Below are 15479 nucleotides of genomic sequence, written 5' to 3' on the forward strand. Positions count from 1 at the left end.
TTTGTCAGATAGAAGACCTTTAACACCTATATCTAAACATTGAGTGAATTGTGCTCCCACAGATTCACACTGCCCGCAAAGGCCGACGCGGTTGTGGAGTTGTGGCGAACCAAGATGGCGGAGGGCGTGCTGGCGCCCTCGTACTTCATGGACCACTGGCGGGTCACCGTGCCCAGGATATACTCGCCGCAGCCCAACAGGAGCTGCCTTGGTAAGTTGATGCAGAGGCTAGTTAAACGCGCGCCGTTTCAAGTTCCTTTCAGATTCTTACCGCCGTATTAAGCTGCCTGCCTATCCTGGAATCAACGTACGCCAATAGTGGGTAGAGACCTTAAAACCGCATCCTAGTTCTTGCAAGCATTTCTCTGTGGCTTTATGAATGAAAGTCTGCGTCGGTTGACGGACTCTTTCGTTTTCCTATCGCATTCTCCGATTTATGCCTCTGCGCCATGACCTCGCGCATAGAGTTGGCACAACTTTTTGTCAAGAAATAAAAATATAAGGAGTCCTTAGAGTCTCGCGGTAGTTTCATTTTCAAAGTATTCCTTATTGCTTACAGACTGGTCGTTCGACGAGGAGTTAGCAGCCAAGCTTCTGATCCAGCCGTTGGAGCAGTTCATATGGGGCTCGTCCGAGGGCTCGGTGCCTCCGCCGCCGCGGCGCTCCACGCTGTGTGGCCGCGTGTTCAAGCAGGGAGAGCCGGCGTACAGCTGTCGAGAGTGTGGTCAGTATCATTCATCTTCATATAGAGCAAGGCCGTGCAATGGATTTTCTAGAGGGGCAAAATGATTTAAGTATGATGTTATTTATTTATCGTATGGGATACGTGTCACTGCAAAACTGTGGATTTAAATGTGCAGACACGGGCAGAAGGCCCTATGTCTTTAGTCCGAGGGCACGAGGTGCCGTTTTGACATTGATTTAGCATTTCAGTTCGCAGTGACAAGAGCCGTGAGATTCAAAGAGAACAAGGTACGGCTTCCAGTTTGTTGCACTTTTAGCACCACCCAAGGGTCACGTGTAGGGAAGCGGTGGGTATTCTATTACGAACGTGGTGCAACATTGACCCCCAAGTATGAAGTGCCGCAAGTAAACAAACAGACTTATAAATTTTCGCATTTATGGTATTTTTCACAAAAAAGTGTACCTTTCCTTTTTTTAATTTTGGAAAAAGTATGGTTTTTTCCTACTCAGAATGAAGAGCACAATCGATGCCGATGGTTTAAGAAAATTTCCCAATCAAAAATGACAGCCTTGTGACGTTTTCATCATGCACTCGATGAGCGTGACAAAACTGACTCATAAAATTTATATGAAAAAATTAAATACATTTTGAAAGAAAAGGTACACGTTGTTTTGAAACCGCCCTTTTAATAGTAGTGGGATAAAACTGGATACTAACTTATTTGTATATTCTTTACCATCCAGGCATGGACAACACGTGCGTTCTGTGCGTGGAGTGCTTCAAAGTGTCCGCCCACCGGCACCACAAGTACAAGATGGGCCAGTCCGGCGGCGGCGGCTGCTGCGACTGCGGCGACACCGAGGCTTGGAAGAGGGACCCCTTCTGCGAACTGCACGCGGTAATATACCAGCGCCGCTATCATCTGGGGCGCACGACCAAGTTTCGAACCTCTGGCTCGCTCTTCAGAGGTTATCGGATCTCTCGCTCGCAAATCGCTGCAAAGTGTGAGCGAGAGATCCGATAATCTCCTAAGCGCGGGCTAGAGGGATAGCAACCAGGACTTCATGCGAGATCTCGTGGCACGCAAAACTAACAAAACAGTCCTGAAAAAAAAAAATGTCTGTCAGTTAGATTATCAAAAAATATTGGACACTTAATTTTTTTCTTTTCTGAATTAAACTAAAAATGATGAAAATATAGCGAGTTAAGGCGTGCATTGGGCTTTTAGCTAACTACCGTGCTTGCCCAAGCACAGGCTGGCAGAGCGCAGCTGCGGCGCTGACTACCTTGACTGATTGATTCAATGCACGCGACTGCACGGTGCGACTCACACATACGCCACTCTTTACTAACAAGTGACGCGCGACAATATCGCTGCGAGCGCGTAGCAAGGTTGCTGCGTATAGCGCCAACAACGCCCTGTACACTCGTACAATAAGGCACTTGTCCCACCGCCGACGATGAGCGAGAAGCGAGCAGAGCGAGTAACTAGAAACGAGTGGGCGAGCAGTGAAAAGCGAGTGTTCGAGCACGACGGGCGATTACTCGCTCCACTCGCTCGAGCCGGGCGGCCGCCAAGCTAACAGCGCTGAGCGAGTATCGCTGAGCTAGTTTTATAGCTCAGCGAGTTTTATAGCTCTTGTCGCTGCGACAAAAGATGAAAAGCGAGTTCTCGCCGGCAGTGTGAACCGCCAGCGATCAACTATTAATATATTTCTCTTTTTCTCTTGAGCGAGAAAATAGTCGATAGCCAATCGTTTCCTCGCCGTTTCAGATATTGCAAAATATTCACAAAAATTATTTTAATTATAAATAAACCCGCGTAGCTCATCCAAAAACTATGAGATTTGACATTTTGGAGACCTCACGCTACACTAGCGCCTCTAGTGGCGAATTCATTCGCGATAGCCCTCATTGGGCGTCTTCGGCGCTATACGCAGCTAACTCGCTGCGCGCTCGTAGCGCTTAAATAAAATAAATAATAAATAAATATAACGGGACAATTAACACCAATTAACCTAGTCCCAAAGTAAGCTTAGCAAAGCTTGTGTTATGGGTACTAAGCAACGGATAAATATAATTATTTAGATAGATACATACTTAAATACATATTAAACACCCAAGACCCGAGAACAAACATTCGTATTTTTCATACAAATATCTGCCCCGACACGGGAATCGAACCCGGGCCCTCAAGCTTCGTAGTCAGGTTCTCTAACCACTAGGCCATCTGGTCGTCAAAGCGCTTGCGACGAAAGCGTTGCGAGCTCCCTTTGCTTTCCACTCGCCCACAATAGGTAAGGCTCTACGAATTCAAAAGTACCCAACATCAAGCACGACCGTTCCTCAACCCAACGCATGACAGATGAAAAACTTCAAACAACTGTACCTAATGTTAATTCCAGGGTCCAGAAGACCAGGAACAGGCTCAATCGAACATCAGCCCGGAAGTGATCGAAAGGATGAAGAAGGTTGCGTCCGTCTGTCTGTCCTATTGCTTCCAGCTGCTCACGCTTGACCATGCGCCTGGATTACCTAACGATTTAAGGTAGGTTTTTTAAACATGCATGAAAGAGAAACAAACGTGCACACAATCATAAACTTTCGCACTTGTAGGATTGCAAAAATAAAGGATGTCTAATTTAAAAATTCTCCCCACTCCCCCTTCATCGTTTCCGCTTCAAAATTTCCCGTTATACTGGCTGCATTGCCTCTGTGCGGTAATTGCTACCTGAACCAGCCACGACTCAGACCGAGGGGATTGCAGCATATAATTGATTGATTTAGACTTAACTTTGTGGAGGCCCATGTCAATGAATGAACTGCAACCTTTTACCATACTTCTCGGTTAGCACACGTGCAAGAAACCTACCAACGTATCTCTGCGACACATGTTTTCATGCAGAACTGCCCCAAATCCATGTACATACATAAATCAACATCCAACCACCACAAACACACGTAAATTCATGTGTAATTGGTAATTTTGAGTTTTGAGTCTGAATTACTGCGACACTTTTCACACCAAGTCGAAGATCGCGTCAACATCTCGACTTTATTTTAGCACTAGCTTTTGCCCGCGGCTTCGCCCTCGTGGAATTCGGTAATCGCGCGCTGTTCCCTCGGGAACTGTGCATTTTTCCGGGATAAAAAGTAGCCTATGTCACTCTCTGGCCCATAAACTATCTCAATGCCAAAAATCACGTCGATCTGTCGCTCCGTTTTGACATGAAAGACGGACAAACATACACACAAACACACACTTTCGAATTTATAATATTAGTATGGATTATGTTTGCTGTTACAGATTAAAAGACGCGGAGAGAGAACGGGATCCACTACAGATATTGGACCAGCCGGACTGCTATTGCACGGTACTCTACAATGACGAAACACACACGTTTGAACAAGTAAGTTCAAAATAAAACTGACTTTGGCTCTATTCACATTGTTAGTGCTGATATACACAATGCCAGACTGGCCAGTATAATATTATGAGCCTAAAAAGTTATGTGATCGATCGAGCGTCGCAATGTCTTGCTACTTGCACGATTTTACTGGGATCGTGTAAACTAGTATTTATGCCACACGTTTTGTTTGTGGAATAATACATTTCACTAACTTTATATTACGATGTGTTATTTTGCTAATTGCCGTGAATAATAAATAAAAGGGAGTGCGGCGCACGCGACGGTACAATTTGGTGACGAATTTCGTCACTCCGCATCCGCACACCGATGCGGCGGGCGGCAGTGTGACTACCGCTTAACAGTATCTGTCTCTGTGAATGCTGGACCCGTGAGAGAGCGCTCCAAGCCCTCAATAAAGCGCAGCGCACACGTAGCGTGTGCGGGTCGGGTCGTTTCCGACGCGTGGGCCGCGCGGTTCGTTGTATTCACACAGAGAGCGGGTCGGATCGGCGACCGGCCACATTTTCGGTATCAGCACTTCGATATAAACTGCCAATTATGATTGGTTTTTTGGAGTCTTTTTGTATTTTTTATTTCAACTCCACATTTGTTACTTTTACGGGTATCCCGTGAAACCATGTCGAAAATACAAACTGAGACATGGATGTACAGAAAAACCAGAAAAAGAGACCAGCACTGGGAATCGAACCCAGGTCCTCAGCAATCCGTGCTGCGTGCTATAACCCCTACACCACTGCTGGACAGGAATCTAGACACCATTTTTCCTATGCCATGAGTGCTGTTGCTTAAGTAGCATAGTAGAAATAAGCAACCTGAGATATGTATGCATAGGAAAAATTGGTGTCTAGATTCCTGTCCAGCAGTGGTGTAGGGGTTATAGCACGCAGCACGGATTGCTGAGGACCTTGGTTCGATTCTCAGTGCTGGTTTTTTTCTGGTTTTTCTGTGCATCCATATCTCAGTTTGTATTTTCGATATAAACTGCCAAATTCACTTGTGTACGTCGTACGCGGCATCCTTTGACAAGAGGTGGCGCGTGCCAAGGCAGCGCGATACAAACACCGCCCGTTGCCGCTCGGCCCGCGCGCTGTTTGTGACGAAGGGTCGTCTGTGTGTGTGTGTGTGTCCGTGGGCTTAAGCAAAGTCAACCTGTTGCCAGGTGATAACGACGTTGACGCGGGTGACGAAGAGCTCGCACCGGGACGCCGTGGAGCTGGTCAGCCTGATCGACCGCGAGGGCCGCGCGCTCGTCAAGTGCAGCTCCTTCCAGGTCTGCGACAAGCTCAAGTGCGACGTCGAGATGTAAGTTGAAACGTTTTTTGGTTTACGTTAACTCTAAGGGAACAGGCAACAGGTCAAATTAAATTGATTTATTTAAGACACTAGTGGCTTAAGTCTTATTACTGCAATGTTCTGCCGTCAGAATGCAGCACTAGCACTAACTGTAAACAGTTTTTTTGAATGTCCGTGAGATGCCATAATATATTATTTCATTTTGTTTTAAATATAGCTCTATCGTTACTATCGTTAAGTATCATGTTATTTTGTTACAAATAAATATGTCATGATCCGCTATGGTCACAAACTTTACAGAGAACTGACGTTGTCCTGGCGGTTAGTTTACGGTTTATGCTAGATGCGTGCTAAAACGTGTTTACAATTCATAGTCCATTGGAATTTTGAATCAATTTTAAACCATGCTTGTTCCCAACGTTAGCGCAGTGATAAGTCTATCTTTCTTTTTTATTTGGAATCATTCTGTGTGGTGGATAAAATTTATTTTTGAACACTTGTGGATCCCGCACGGAAATCTTTTTGTATTAGTTTAGACATTCAATACACATAACGTAAAAATTAAACATTTTTGTGCGGAATTCACGCAGCAATATTTAATAACGTGTTAATAAAGTCACACAATCAACAAAACAAAATCATAACATAGCATTGTTGCACTCTTTTAAATATGCCCAATTACAAAACAAACCCAATTTTTGCGTACATTTCTGCTTTATTATGAATACTGGTTGAGGCTGGAGCAGAGATGTCAAATAATATTAAATCGGGTTTATTTTATACGCAATTGACTACATTTTTGTTGAGTCACCGTTTTTGGGCAGTGCTAAATTTTAACCTTGTTTGAATTCACGCGTGTTTTGCTATCGCTATGCAATTCCCTAATACTCTAATGCTTAATATTCTAATCTGCTAACTTTCCTTGCTATTTATGTATCATTGCCATCGGTATTCAGTACGAAATTATGTGAAAAAAGTCGGAACATAATTTTTGGAGACTATTTCGCAAACGGTTAGCACGAAATGCTGGCACGCGTTTGTCGGCTACGCATAGTTTAAAACTGACTGAAATACTTTATAGATTAAGGTCTCATTTACGGAGGTCCGTAAAAAATTAGATGAATTGTTTTGCATAGCTGCAGAGTAGTCACAGTACCAATATCAAATACAGCAAAGCCTGCGTAAATGTCTGATACGACTCTATTTCTAGTGCCGGTAGGACTTGTCAGGTATTTGCGCACGCTCCGCTGTGGCAAACATTAATGCAGGTGACTGTACTGTATTTAGCGGAGAAACAAACCAAGTTGGGTTGTAATGATGATGATGATGAGTCTTAGTGGAAGGCCAATAGGAAAAAAGGAAGGCATTTTGTGCTAACCGTGCTGAGCTAATCTAAGACTAATCGACGACTGCGAGTGCGGTGGCAACGATACATAGCGGGGCGATACCTCGGCGTTCGAACCGTCATTGTTCTCAAAAATATTGACGAGAGAGATGAACATTCTATCATCGACTTGAAATCGAATTATCGATTGGGATTCGTAATAAATAAATAGATAAATCTACATATCCCAGTGTAAACAATAAACGTGTCGCCTCTCGTCAACATTTTCGAGCCAAAAGCCGGGTAAAGACTGAGCAAGACTCGCGAGGCATCAGATTTAAGTGAAAAGCTACTTGGGAATACAGAACTCGAATAATGTCGACGACCGATGCGACCTATATGGTATTTGACAGCAGCAATCAAATGACATACCTAATTTTTATTAGTTGTTAAAACGCGTGTCCTCATAGACTTTTTATCCCAATAGCTAGCTGTGACGTCACTGCTTTGCCAACTCAATTGTCAATGAGACCGGGCCGAGTGCGGATTGTTAACTTCACATATACCATTGAGTTCATTCGCAGTTTCATCATGTTTTCTTTCACCGTAAAGTTAAAGGTAAATTTCAAATATTATTTCGCACACAAATTAATAAAAAATCAGAGGCTTGAGCCCGGGCTCGTATTTACGACCATCGGCTTGAGAGGCCACAGGTCAAACCACGAGCCTGCCAAAACTATATCGATTTACTAATCAATTGTCACAATAATAAAATATATCCGGTGTTCAGGGCTAGAATAAAGTGTCTTTTAATATTACTTAAGCTCTCATGACGCATATTCTGAAAATTACACTAATTAACGGGTTCAACTCACGGTTGTAGGTCAGGAAACTTACCTCTGAAAAAGATCTTCCGAAAAGATCGACACTAGTCGGACCGTTCCTGATTTTAATCGTGAGATGAACGGTTGAAATGTGTTGCTAAGCAAACATGATACCTTAGACTTCAGTTCACTCGTGATCACGGCCATTGAATGTGGTAGAAACGTCGAGGGAATTATTACTCGTTATTTACCGTGATAAGTCCCGAGTGTGTTAGTAAATATGAACTGATTAGTTTGTGTAATTTTCTAATTTTTTTTAAGATTTTTATCATGGATTAATTTTGATTAATGTTGTCAACTACCCTATTGTGCAATGGTCACATCGCGTTCTATTAGCTAGACGGAATATGGTAGGTATGCCGTACGCTTGGTCAGTCCACACCCGGCTGGCGGCTATAGACGACGACGCCGCGCGTCGCCCCGTGCGGGTGAGTGGTGTAGTGGTGTGGTTGTTAACCAGCTGCACGGCGATGTTCGAAAGGTTCACGACCCGGAACGGGCCGGCGCTCAAAGTGCTCGTGATGCACGCGCACGTGCTGGCGCATCAGACGTTCGCGATGAAGCTGCTGCATTGGTGAGTCCATTTACTTATTTTTTGTGGGTTTTGAATTCGTAGGTTGATAAACGGAACCCTGTCCATCTGTATGTTTAATTTACGATATATTACTTAGAGAAGATCGATGTCATTGGTTAAGAAGGGTCTCGCTAATATGTTTTCTGCACAATATAATGTGAAGGTGGAAGTTCAACTATTGTTCTATGTTAAACCACAGAATAAGTAATAGTACAGTAGTACAGTCAAGTGCTAAAAGAAGTATCTATTCGAAACACTCAAAAATATTTTACTACGGCCTTATTGCGTCGGAATAAGTTTTTGTGGTACTTATTTTTGAAACTTTGAATAGACTGTACAAGTTAAATTACTGGCACAAGAGGAAAAGAAGAAATAGTTACAAAAATGTTACAAACTGACAATATTTGGCCCTGAGAGTGAAGTTGTTAGCAAATGCAATCTTAATATACTTTAAACGGCATAGTATCTTAATGTCCAAGACTCGCAGCCCCTGGTGCCATAAATCATATTTAAAACAGCCAGATTTTTGGGTGTAAGAAAACTTCTCAACAGAGTCAATCTCAATAACAACAACAATAATAATATGCACGCATCAGCCGCAAGCTGCCTGTGCATTACAAATAATAATAATTTCACTCCCTAGGATACAAAACTTCGTGGCTCAAGAGCCTTCTCTCCGATTGGCTGTGTCTCAAGTCGCCTTGAGCCCTAACTCTGCACGAGCTGCCTCAGAATCCAGCGGTAAGGTTCATTTTCAATTGCCTCAAGTGTGAATTTGCCCTGATCTATAGAGTGGCATTTTGAGCTGGCATAGTGATTTCTCATTTACACACATTCAATGGTCACGTTTCCGACGGCGACAGGCGATGTTTCCGGATTTCGTTCGTCACCATCATCATCATCATCATCTCAGCCGTAGGACGTCCACTGTTGGACTTAGGCCTCCCCAATAGACCTCCAGTTGCTTCGGTTGGCAGCGACCCGCATCCACCGTGAACCCGCGGCTTTAACCAGCTCATCCGTCCATCTCGTTGGTGGACGTCATACGCTGCGCTTGCCTATCCGCGGCCTCCACTCGTCATGACATGCCTATGTAAATAAAGTCTATCTGCCAGACATATGTTGTAAATAAAACACATAAAAATAACAGTTATTATTATTATTATTATTATATGAGATCGATCTACAAAGGCAAACTTAACCCATAAAATTGATCTCTTCCGGTTAATTTCTTAACTCTTATGTAGAGGCGATTTTGCGATCACATGCATTGATTTGGAAATTCAACCTTATTGTTTCAGTGATATGTTACAATATTCATTGTAATTATTGAAAATACTACTAGCTTTAAAAATATCCTTTTCTAGGTATGTATTCGATAGCTGCTTTTGATTCTGTGGTTATATGCTCCAATAAATGGGGCCTTATTAAGGGTTAACTATTGACACATACATTGACAAAATGTTAGTTAGTTAAACAACATAATATGCAATAAATTATTCGATTTGATTTGATTTGAAAGTCCGACAATGCAACGTTGTGGCAGTTACCCGACGTCGCTGGCGTCACTCATCGTTTAACATATGTTCCCCATTAAATCCATAGCTTGACTCTGTACTGCATTTACTACATGTAGTGTTTGGTTAGCGCGCGCAGCATTGATGGGTTCACTGAACATGGCGTACGGGGATGGCGCGAGCGTGGTCGTGGCCGTGATGCACAACGACTGTCGCATGTGGAAGGCCGCGCGGACGGCCTGGCACCGCCTGCTGATTGCCACCACCCTGATGGACTATACCACCAAGAAGGACATGGCTATACTCTTCACCAAGAACTACGGTGAGTGTCTAACCCATTCATTTGCACAGGGACTAACAATGCTAGAAAGGTGTAATTTTGTACGGATATATATATATATATAAAAAATATGCCGACAAATTTTTTTGAATTTAGAAAAGTGGGGGTGATTTTTTTTCTCATCCAACCCTGTGTGGGGTATCGTTGGATAGGTCTTAAACCATTGGCGATTGACGACTAAGTTGAGTGACCTAAGACGATTTTTCGATTCAGAGATTTGTTTGCGAAATATTCAACTTTAAAGTGCAAATTTTCATTAAAATCGGGAGCCCCCCCCCCCTCTAAAATCTAAACCGATGGGTAGAAAAATTTGAAAAAAATCAGGATGGTAGTAAGTATATCAAACTTACAAGGAAAACGATAACGGCTAAGTTTGCTTGAGAATTATTAGAAGTTTAAGAGTAAATAGCAGCAGGTATAAAATATACTTAAACTTGGAAGATTCCGTATAAAATACGAAATCCTTAGAAAAATATTACTAAATTTTTTCGTAATGGCTACGGAACCCTATTTTGGGCGTGTCCGACACGCTCTTGGCTGGTTTTTTATCATTATGGAGGCCAACGAGCAAGCGCGTCATCTGATGGGAAATGACCACCACTGCCTAAGAGTACCAACTATTCAAGGAGTCATTGGTCCGTTGCCGGTCTTTTAAGAAAGTATAAGCCCTTTTCTTGAAAGCACCGATGTCATAGTTGCCAGGAAACAACTGCTGCTGCTGCTGACTGATGTTGATTCCACAATTTCACTGTACGTGGCAGGAAGTGTCGAAGGAAACGCACAGTGGTAGATCGATCATCAAGACGATGTCGATGAAATTGAGACTTTCCACGGGAGGTGCGATGGTGGAATTACGTACTTTGCCGCGATGCCAACGCTTCTGTAGACAGACTACCACCACTGGCATACTTAGAGGATGGAATAGCCTTATAACTGTCATAACTCCTAGCTTGGTGTATTTGTACCCCATACAATAGTTAATGTGTAACCCAGGAGACACTTAAAATTTGATCCACCAGTTTATACAAGTTGCAAATGTAAAGTTGTAACTTTTTATTGATAAATAAATAAATAATGTTGCAGGCGCGATACTGAAGGACTTCGTGCGCGACGACCACGACCACTCGTTCTCGATCTCGTCGCTGTCGGTGCAGCTGTACACGCCGCCGACGCTCGCGCAGCATCTGATCGCGAAGCACGACGCTCTCTTCGTGCTCTTGAACACTTTTGTTAGCGAGTGCAACCGCCGCTGCAACTCGAAGGTACTCACCATCCTGATGGGGTAACCTAGTGGTTGCTAATTCGTATCACGAGATTAAATAATGTAAGAGTCAGCAGGACGGCAAGATACGAGCGAATTTTGCACTCCGTAGTATAGGGATTAACTATTCTTGTGGGTCTGGCGTTTTGGCTTCCCCACTGATTCTCCTACGTTTTTCCTCTATCTGTGTTAATTGACCCACAATTTTTATTTACATCGACCACGCATATATTAAGGGCCTCATATACGGTACGATTCGTCTGTACGATCCGTCGCTTAAGACCGATCGAAACGACGAATCGATAATGTATGTCAAGATCGTTAACGATTTACTTCATCAAAGACGATGTCGGAGATCGCAACAATATCCCATGCAATCATGAATATCGTAACGATGAATCGACAGTGTATGGCTCTTTACGATCATTCGTCACGATTTTCATCAGATTGATCGTACAGACGAATAGTACCGTGTATGGGGAACTTTATAGTCGCCACACGCGTGAAATCATAACTGACAATTTGAAAAACAATTTGTGAAAATAAATGCATTTTCTTTCTTTCTTTATTCAATTTTACTTGCAACTTTATCATATCTGCGTCTGACTCCTATATCGGATCGAATAATGTGAACACGCTCCAAGAATCCTTTTCCATTCATTAGGAAGGACTACTAAAAAAAAAATACAAGCCCACTTAATTTCAAGTACAGCATAAACGATCTCGCTCCCACAGGGTCGTCTCGAGTTCGACCGCAACCACGTGTCGCTGGCGTTTAAGCGCGCGCAGTTCACGCTGTACGACGTCAAATACCTGCTGGGCTCGCTGCCGACTTCGTTCGACGACGACCTGAGGAAGGGATTCCTGCACGGGCTGTCGCTGATGCTGAATCTGCTCGTCATGATGCAAGGGATGGACTCGGTCGTTCGACAGGTCAGTTGGTGTACAGACACCAGCATTATCTGACGCCACAAAGCGTGCATGTATATCGTCACTACTTGGAAAAAATCTAGTATCTAAAATTAATATGTAAACAAAATTTAACCTTGACGTAATGTCTATAAAGTTCACTCAGAAAAATTATCTATTCTGAGCTACGAGTTTTTTTTAAAGTAGTGATAATATCTGATACTATTTTTAGGGCCGTTGGGACGTATCAGATATTTTTGCACGCTCCGCTGTGGCAGATATTATTGCAGGTGTGACTGTATTTATTGTGTTAAGCTGCACTATAATTTATATTTAGATAGCTGGCAATTTGTTTGTGGAGAGCATTGATAAAATGCTTACTGCATATAGCAGTTTTTTCTCAAACATGCTTGGAAATGTTTGCATTACTTTTGAGAAAAGAAGACAAATATGACATTTATGAAAAAGTGTGATGTCTGTCGACGCCACATAGATGTCGCTAGTGCTGCTGCTTAAGTAGCAAAGTAGAAATAAGCAACCTGAGATATGTATGCATGGGAAAAATTCGTGTCTAGATTGCTGTCCAGCAGTGGTGTAGGGGTTATAGCACGCAGCACGGAATGCTGAGGACCTGGGTTTCGATTCCCAGTGCTGGTCCCTTTTTCTGGTTTTCTGTGCATCCATGTCTCAGTTTGCATTTTTGATTTATGATAGAGCCAGTTCACCAACAAGACGGACGGATGACCTGGTTAAAGCCGCGGGTCCACGATCACGATGGATGCAGGCCGCTTCCAACCGAAGCAACTGGAGGTCTGCGGGGCAGGCCTATGTCCAGCATGAATCGTTTTAAACTGTAACTGTTTCCAGGTGGGCCAGCACATGGAGTACGAGCCTGAATGGGAGTCGGCGTTCAACCTGCACGTGAAGTTAGCGCACAGCATCACCCTCTCTTTGGAGTGGTGCGCGCTCGAGCGAGGCCTGTGCGCCTCCGCTTACCGCATGGCGCTGCGGCGGCACGCTGACACCTGCACTTACCAGCCCAAGCTGCTCAAAGGTGAGACTTGTCCTTGTTTTGGCAGCTTCACGCAGAAGAGCAAGCCTCTTGCTCGACTAGGTTAGGCCTCAGCAGTTCAGGGGTGGTGAATCTTTGGTTTGATTCAGTCGCGACGATTGTCGCAGGTATCTGTTACGTCATCATCATCATCTCACCATGTATGTTAGTCTGTTAGGTATTTATTAAGGTGATTTTCCACCGGCGAGGCGAGACGAGAATTGAAATTTGTATGGCGGCGCCCGCGGCGGCCCGCGGCGGCTCGCGGCGGGCGCTTGAGAATGCATACGGTTTTATTATTATTATCATCATACCAGGCTATAGAATAGACGTCCTGTTGCTAGGCACAGGACTCCTCTCCAGAGTAAAAGAGCTTGGGCCATTGTGCCAAGCCAGAGCTGATTGAGAACTTCACACACCATTGAGTTCCTTCGCAAGTTTGTGCAGGTTTTCTCACGTTGTTTTCCTTAACTATAAAACTCGTGTTAATGTCAAATGTTTTTGCAACCTCAGATGTGCGATCTCGGATTTGAGCCCACTAAGCTCTGCTTGAGACGCCATAGGTCAAGCCAATGGGCCACTACGGCTTAAATATGTAATTATGCTTATGTTAACTTGCAGAGCTGGGCAACCAATCGGCGTCAGTGATCCCCTACGACGTGTCCACGGAGCCGGTGTCCATCCACCGGCCGCTGTCGCGGTTCATCGCGGGGCTGCATCTGCAGCTGCACCGGCACGGCCTCAGCTACCACAGTCCGGAGTTCGACCGCCAGGACCGGCCCAAGCCCACGCCCGCCGACCTCATAGGTCAGTTATTATCATCATGTCACCCATAGCCTTTTGAGGACCACCATTTAAATATTTTTACAAAATTAGTAATTTAAAATTAATCTCGTAATTGTTTCTGAAATAAATTTCGAACTGTCGTGGCGTTAAACAATAGAGAAACAACTTGTTTTAAATCTAAACAAAACACTTGTTATCATTTCAATTTTAATAATATATTTTACATCACACTTGCTCGTAAACAGTGTCGTAACATGCAGGTTACCTTGGTTGGAACCCCCCAAATAAAACCCTCGACCTTAATGTGCTTGTCATGAAACCCGTGGTCGGTAAATGAGTCATTGCCCGTACTAATTTTCTTGTCATGAAGCCCAAGGTCGGTAAATGAGTGTGAGACTGCATGGCGTGCAGGAGCGCGGCGCGCGCACGTCGGGCGCATGCTGCGGGGGTGGCGCGGAGGCTGGCGCTGCCAAGATCGTAGTCAGCGGTATCGGCAATTTTTGAAAAATATTAGTTTTTCTTTTACAAATATACAATTTTACTCGCAAATGTGATGGATAACATTGTATGTCGCACGGGCGGTACTGGAATTACGAACATCGGCTCATTAAAGCCCTCAGTCTTCGACTTTGGGCTTGTAATAGAATCTCGTTCGCAATTCCTCACTTACCGCCCTTAAGACACAACACAATGTACAATGTAGTAATGTCGTTTCAGAGCCGGTGCTCCGCACGATGTCTATGATAGCGCAGGTGCACGCGGGCATGTGGCGCCGCAACGGGTTCGCTCTGCTCAACCAGCTGTATTTCTACCACAACGTCAAGTGCCGCGCGGAGATGCTCGACCGGGATGTCGTCATGCTGCAGGTAACTCACTACTTGTGTGTGTGTGTTGCCTGCCAGTGATAAGATAAATTAACGCTTTGTGATACGGTTGATGGTTGGCCTTTTGGACAGGCTGTGTCATGCAACGAGCTATGTAGACTAGAGAGCTATGCTCGGAGGTTTTTTGCGCGATAGTCCGGAATACGGAAATTCGGCGCAGAACTAAAGTCACCGAGCACGATGGTCTACGCCTCCCTCTAGACGGACCGCCAGTATCGCGAGAGTTTCGGATAATGGGCTAGTGTCCTAAAAAAAGTTATTAGTCCGTCAATTTAACAAGAATTAGCCGCGGCTTCGAACGCGTACACTATTCGATCTGGTAGTTACAATTGAAATCCCGGGATTACAAAATTCCCCTGGGAATTCCCAAAATGTATATCGTGGTCTTCATTGAGGTTGTGTTACGAACAATAGAACTGTCCAAAATTTCAAAACTAATCCTAGCGCTTGAAATATCAAGATTTTACCCCTATCCCGTGGAAATATCGGGACAAAAAGTATGCCATGTTTTAATCCAGGTTATAAACTAACTTTTTGCCA

General features: G+C 44.0%; 1 protein-coding gene across 9 annotated transcripts in view; it reads left to right on the forward strand.

The window, feature by feature from the left end:
- Positions 1-15479, forward strand: part of Ubr1 (Ubr1 ubiquitin ligase) — a 51359-nt gene that overhangs the window by 17002 nt on the left and 18878 nt on the right. For 6 of the 9 annotated variants that reach the window (XM_074098693.1, XM_074098694.1, XM_074098696.1 and 3 more), the window contains 14 exons: positions 63-211; positions 560-724; positions 1429-1583; positions 3091-3233; positions 3993-4095; positions 5276-5418; positions 8078-8191; positions 8835-8932; positions 9839-10030; positions 11132-11310; positions 12045-12242; positions 13086-13272; positions 13891-14076; positions 14773-14921. In XM_074098693.1, coding sequence (XP_073954794.1) covers positions 63-211; positions 560-724; positions 1429-1583; positions 3091-3233; positions 3993-4095; positions 5276-5418; positions 8078-8191; positions 8835-8932; positions 9839-10030; positions 11132-11310; positions 12045-12242; positions 13086-13272; positions 13891-14076; positions 14773-14921 — 2161 coding nt within the window. The remainder of the gene's footprint in view (positions 1-62; positions 212-559; positions 725-1428; positions 1584-3090; positions 3234-3992; positions 4096-5275; positions 5419-8077; positions 8192-8834; positions 8933-9838; positions 10031-11131; positions 11311-12044; positions 12243-13085; positions 13273-13890; positions 14077-14772; positions 14922-15479) is intronic. The other 3 variants (XM_074098699.1, XM_074098698.1, XM_074098697.1) reach the window with 2 other exon arrangements.

This window comes from Choristoneura fumiferana, chromosome 15 (genome assembly GCF_025370935.1).
Source record: "Choristoneura fumiferana chromosome 15, NRCan_CFum_1, whole genome shotgun sequence".
NCBI classification, from domain to species: domain Eukaryota; kingdom Metazoa; phylum Arthropoda; class Insecta; order Lepidoptera; family Tortricidae; genus Choristoneura; species Choristoneura fumiferana.